This window comes from Dryas octopetala, chromosome 7, assembly GCF_963921425.1.
Source record: "Dryas octopetala chromosome 7, drDryOcto1.1, whole genome shotgun sequence".
Taxonomy (NCBI): domain Eukaryota; kingdom Viridiplantae; phylum Streptophyta; class Magnoliopsida; order Rosales; family Rosaceae; genus Dryas; species Dryas octopetala.
Window position 1 is genome coordinate 7,179,922 of NC_141372.1, and position 5,985 is coordinate 7,185,906.

At 37.1% G+C, this 5,985-nt stretch overlaps 1 protein-coding gene across 1 annotated transcript; it reads right to left on the reverse strand.

Annotated features, from left to right (window-relative positions):
• Nucleotides 1–3,660: 3,660 nt before the first annotated feature.
• LOC147279159 (ethylene-responsive transcription factor SHINE 2-like) lies at nt 3,661–5,058 on the reverse strand. Its single transcript, XM_086250841.1, has 2 exons — nt 4,732–5,058; nt 3,661–4,398 (listed from the first exon to the last, which is right to left on the reverse strand). The coding sequence occupies exons 1-2, from the start codon at nt 4,809–4,811 to the stop codon at nt 3,825–3,827; spliced, it is 654 nt and encodes a 217-aa protein (XP_086106967.1). The 5' UTR covers nt 4,812–5,058; the 3' UTR covers nt 3,661–3,824.
• Between the last annotated feature and the right edge of the window lie 927 nt (nt 5,059–5,985).

The window sequence follows — 5,985 nt, forward strand, 5'->3', positions numbered from 1 at the left end:
TCCATCTTGCTTTTCATTTTTCACTTTATGTTCAGGATGCAGGGCCCAATGTTACCTCTTATTTTCCCTCTTTTTTAGATAATGTTACCTTTTTATTTTCTGAGTAGTGGACATTTCTAGTAGGAGCGACTAGGGATGGCAAAAATACCCGCGGATTAGGGTCTTTGCGGAGACCCGATCCAATTAAAAAATAAATGGAAATGCTAAATGGGGCGGGTTCAGATTTGGGGATTTTAAACGGGGAACCGATTGGGGACGGGGCGTGTATGATATTGGTTCCCCCAACCCCGAACTTGCCCTGATTATATATATATATACTTTATTTTTATTTTTAATATTATATAATATATGTATCATACAGGGCCCTTCTAATAAGGGATCCCTCATTTAGTGTTAAATGAGGGATCACTCTGTGTGGCCCACACGGGTCGTTTTGTGTTAATCTGAACCGTCCATTTTTTACATCTCCGTTGATAGATCATCTCTGCAAAAAATCAGCCAAATCGTTTAGTCGTTTATTTAAGCGGTCAAAGTTTAAAACAAATAGACGAATAACAAATTCCTCTATAAACACCTAAACTTTGACCACTTAATCGAACGGGTAAACGATTTTCAATTTGGCTGATTTTTTGTAGGAATGATTTATCAATGGAGATGCAAAAATTGGGTGGTTCGGATTAACACAAAACGACTCGTGTGGGTCCCACAAGGTGATCCCTCATTTAACACTAAATGAGGGATCCCTTATTGGAAGGGCCCTGATGTATCATATATGGTATATGTATTTATGAATTTATGAATTATGGATGTATGGTATATGAATTTATGGATATATTGATTTATGGATTATGGATTTATAATAATAGACTATCAAATTTGTTTTTGCACATTACTAGCTAATACATCTATAAAAAAAAGAAAAAAAATTGGTGGTTAGATTACTAACTGATACTTACATCTATAAGAATTTATTTTTTGAATATGAATTTATTTTATTAAATATTAGAACATGGTTTTAACTGTGAGTGTATTAAGGCAAAAAAAAAAAAGGGTGGGATTCGGGGGTTTGGGGGGTAACTCCCTAGCGGGTTGGGGGCGGAAAATGAGGAGGGCACTGGTGCCCTCCTCATTCCGTTGCCATCCCTAGGAGTGAGACCAAGCTGGTATTACTTCTCTTAATTTGGTATAAATATACCCCTTAATAAATGTAATCTAACTAGTTTTATTGGATTGTTTTTTAATTACATTAGAAGGACTTTAACCCGACTCTAATGTATCGTGATCCCAACTTATTTCTTTACCATTTTTCATAATTTAAATTAACTTTAAAGACTTAATTTATCTGTCATTTTCATATCACTTCCTCGAATTGTTGCTACTGGTTAGCATTTCATTTCCTTATGAATTATAGTCATTTTTTGTCAAAAACTCTCCTTTTTGTCAATAGAGTCCTCTTTTAATTTTCACTCAAATTTTCTCTCTTTTTACTTCATAGAATTTTACTAGATAGAATAGAAATTAATAATTTATACCATTAAGAGAAAAGTTAAAACTGTTTGTAGGCTCAATGCCTTTGATAGAGAGAGAGAGAGAGAGAGAGAGAGAGAGAGAGAGAGAGAGAGAGAGAGAGAGAGAGAGAGAGAGAGAGAGAGAACTTTTTTTCAACCATCATGTAAGAAATGTAAAATATTTGTCAATTAATTTCATCAAAAAAATATAGTACCCCTACTTATAAGCTATAGTAATTACACATTTTCCTACTTTAAATCCGTCCATATTTTCTCAGTAACTACCACCACATTACACACGAATTGCATATGTGATCTATCTGAGTATATTTACTCTAATTAGTTGTTAACACAAAGTTATTGACCAAACACTTAAAACAGTACACATGAAAAACTCAGTGCATCTTGAGAATTAAACATAATTCCTGATAAGGCTTATTCATACCATTACCCCTCGTAAGATACACTTTTTTTCACTTTGTCCCCTGAAACTTAAATCCTCTCAGTTTGCCACCTGAAATTCACACAGTTATTGCAAAAGACTCTATGCCGTTAACTCTGTCAATTTTTCTATTAAAAAAGCTGACGTGGCACTTATATGGCATGAGTGATACACTTTTCTAGTTATGTAAGATCCATGTAGACAAAAAAAGTTATAAAAAATTGACATGGATCTTATTATTTTTTAGTTTAAAAATTATTTTTTATTCTTTTTTTGTCCACATGAATCTTACATAGCTAAAAAAGGGTCTCACTCATGCCATATAGGTGTCACGTCAGCTATTTTATCGGAAAAATTGACAGAGTTGACGGTATAGGGTCTTTTGCAATAACTGTGTGAAGTTCAGGTGGCAAACTGAGAAGATTTAAGTTTCAGGGGGCAAATTGAAAAAAAGTGTATCTTACCGGGAGCAATGGTGTAAATAAACATTCCTGATAATTGCCTTTGCATACCAGGCCAATGTATGTATATATATATATATATATAGCTATATATACAAATTAACCACAAAGTACCTGAGAGTTTATGGATTTATGTGAACAAGAACCTAGATGCTAATTAATTAATGAGCAAATTACAATTTAGTACCTCAACTTTACATGTTGTTTCAACTTAGTACCCCAACTTTGAAAACTTGCAAAAAAGTACCTCAATTTTTATTTTGTGTCAAAATAGTACCTCCGTTAGTTTTTCTGTTAAATAAACCGTTAAATGCTAATGTGGCAGGGGTATTTTCATCTTTTTATCTACATTTAAAAAATAATAATATTTTTAAAAAAATTTTAATAAAAAAAATTCTTAAAAAAATTTCAACTTTTAAAAATAAAAAAATTTGGGGGAGATGGGGCAGGGGGGTTGAGGGGGCTAGGTTGGGGTTTGGGTAATAGGGGGGTGAAGGGGGGTGGGTCGGGGAGGGGCTGGGTTGGGTTTGTGGGAGACAAGCAGGGGGTGGCTCGGGAGGCATGAGGGTGCGATCGGGGTTGGGGCGTTGCTAGGAGGTGGGTGCGACTGGTTGGGTAACGGGGAAAGGTTGGGTGAGGGTTGGCTGGGTTGGGCTGGGTGAGGGGGGGTGGGGGCGACGAGGGCTGGAAAGGAAGGGAAGGGGTGCGACTGGGTTTGGGAGGACGTGGGTGCAACGGAGGTTGGAGGGAGGAGGGTGCGACGGGGCTTGAAGGGGGTGCGACGGGGACTGGGGATGAGGGGGAGGGTGGGTCGGGCAGGTAGAGGAGGGCGACGGGACTGGGGGGCTAGGATTGGGATTGGGTAGGGTGGAGGGGATGGGGGCTGGGAATGGGGCTGGGGGTGCTGCGTGGGGGCATGGCTCGGGAAGGGGGAGGGGGAAAAACAGTGTTTAAGAAATTTTTTTTATTTTAATTATTTTAAGAATTTATTTTAAGAATTTTTTTTATTAAAAAGTTTTTTAAAATATTATTATTTTTTGAATGTGAGTAAAAAGACGAAAATATCCCTGCTACATCAGCATTTAACGGTTTATTTAACAGAAAAACTAACGGAGGTACTATTTTGACACAAAATGAAAGTTGAGGTACTTTTTTGCAAGTTTTCAAAGTTGGAGTACTAAGTTGAAACAACATGTAAAGTTAAGGTACTAAATTGTAATTTGCTCTTAATTAATCTTAGTATGGGCATGCACGTTAAACCCTCCACTAAGTAGTATAGTGCTTTAAATCTTTCTACAATTTTCCACATTCATCACCCATCACAAACAATAGTGAGGTGGCATTTTATGATATCACTACTACTACTACTGTTACTACTGATTAAGTACTAGAAAAACAGAGCAGGTACTACTTTTAATTCCCTTCTTGAACATTACTTGTAGGTGATGAAGAAGAAGGAATTGGGTAATTCCAGTTGAGCAATTCTTCTATCATTTGTATTGCAATCTTATCCTCTTCCTCATCATTTTCGGCTTCACCCGATCCAACCTCAATCCCAGCCGTTGGTGATAAACCCGGCAACAAGGTCGACGATGAGGATCCATGTTCAAAATCTGAACATTGCTTCTTCTTCTTCTCCAGCTCGATTCTCATGACCCAGTTGGAGCTGGCTCGGGACCCAGCCGGGCGCTTCTGCCACACCCCAATGTGAGAGTTTTCATTGTCAAGTCTTAGGCAGGTGAGAGATGGAGATGGGTCTTTGCAGCACTTCCTGAGCTTGGAGCTTAGCAGCTCTGAAAGCGCTTTCGGACTTGTCCATGGAGACTCATGTTGGTCTTGATCACTAGCTTTTGATTCTTGATCCTGACAAGGTGTGGTGGGAAAATTGGTCTTGGCGTTTTGACCATTCATCAATATGGCTGCTTGGTCATATGCCCTGGCTGCTGCCTCTGCTGTCTCAAATGTGCCTAGCCACACCCTTCTCTTACTAAAAACATGAGAGAGAAACAAACATCACATTATGCAACCAAGTGAAGTAAGACGATCTGTTATGTTATTAAATTACGAATTAAAACTATTGATAAGGTGCAATTATACATAAATATGTATATGAACATTTGATTCAATATAACATAGCATGTTTGACTAGACTAGACGATTACTCTGAAAATGATGTAGGAGGAGGTATGTAAGAAAGAAAATGGGGTTGGATGAAGAATTCAATGTGAATATGCACACACATATATCTATATATATATATGTGTGTGTGTGATAAGAAGCATGTAGAGTGCAATAATGTGAATGGGGTGGAAGTACTTACAGTAAAGGATGGCGAATTTCTGACACCCAGGAGCCCCACTGGCGCTGCCTGACTCCTCTAAACTTCCTTGATTGTACCATGTTTGTTGTTAGAATTTGGTATAAGATAATATGATCAGAGAGAGAGAGAGAGAGATGCAGAAGTTGCAGAGATAGGTAGATATGGATTTTAAGTAAGGGATTAGCTGGAGATCATGATGATGAACTGATGATCGATGAGGTAGCTAGCTATAATGTATAGGGTAGAGTGATGGTGATGCATGATGAGTGAGTACTACTAGTCATGATGAAAGGGCATGAACTTGGAATTGGCAATGTATTGTACAAAGTCTGTGTGGACATTTATATGAATTGTCGGTGGATTGGTCGGAGAGTGACCTGTGCATTAGTACAGCCTGCAATAAAGTTTTCACCTGTACACACAATTGCAGACACCTTGGTTCTTGACATCTGGAACTATAACAAAATTGTGACCATCATGTTATGGACCTTCTGCCCACCAAAAAGAAAAGCATTAATTATCTTCCCACTATTCACAAACACTAATTTTTTATCAACAACTTTTTTACCTAAATCATATATATAATATATATATATAACTCATCATGTGTGCATCAATGATGTGCACTTATCACAGAGTGTTCAACAAAGGTTTTTTTAAGGCGAGCACTTCCCCAGTTTTGAGGGTAAACTTTTATTTTTTTACATCATCTTTTTCTAGGATATAAAATGAATTTGATAGAAATGTTATGTTAATGTTTAGCTCTGAGAGCTCAAAATCCCTGAAATAAATCAAAATATAAACGTCGCGGACAGTAGAATGAAAAACAAATTCATCAAATTCAAAGGTTGGAAAAATGATTCATATTAATTCGTACAGTAGAGTTTGCAGTTGTGAGAAATGCATATATGCCACTATGCCAGTGTTCTGTTTACCCTGCTTTTTGTTTTCTTTCTTTTGTATTGCTGTGATTCTATGGCTTGTATAGATCCTGTTTAAAAGAAAGGGTTCATATTATTAAAGAAAATTGAATGCTGTTGAAGGGGTTTGCGTGCAGTCTGATTTTTTTTCTTTTTCTTTGCATTCATTTAAAGGTTTATTTGGATGGAGGTTGACTCAGAAGACTTGTAGTGGATTGGTTATTTACTATGCTAGGACCCGAGTTCTCTAAATTATTGACGTTTTGGTGTCTAAATTTATTGTTGGCTTGACTCTTTTGTCTTTCACACTTTACTTTTCAGACCTGCACTTATT

Excerpts from the sequence above, each read along its gene's own strand:
- LOC147279159 (XM_086250841.1), bottom strand. The coding sequence starts at position 4,811 with ATGGTACAATCAAGGAAGTTTAGAGGAGTCAGGCAGCGCCAGTGGGGC. Across the intron at positions 4,399-4,731 it reads GAAATTCGCCATCCTTTACT|TAAGAGAAGGGTGTGGCTAG; the intron begins GTAAGTACTTCC and ends TCATGTTTTTAG.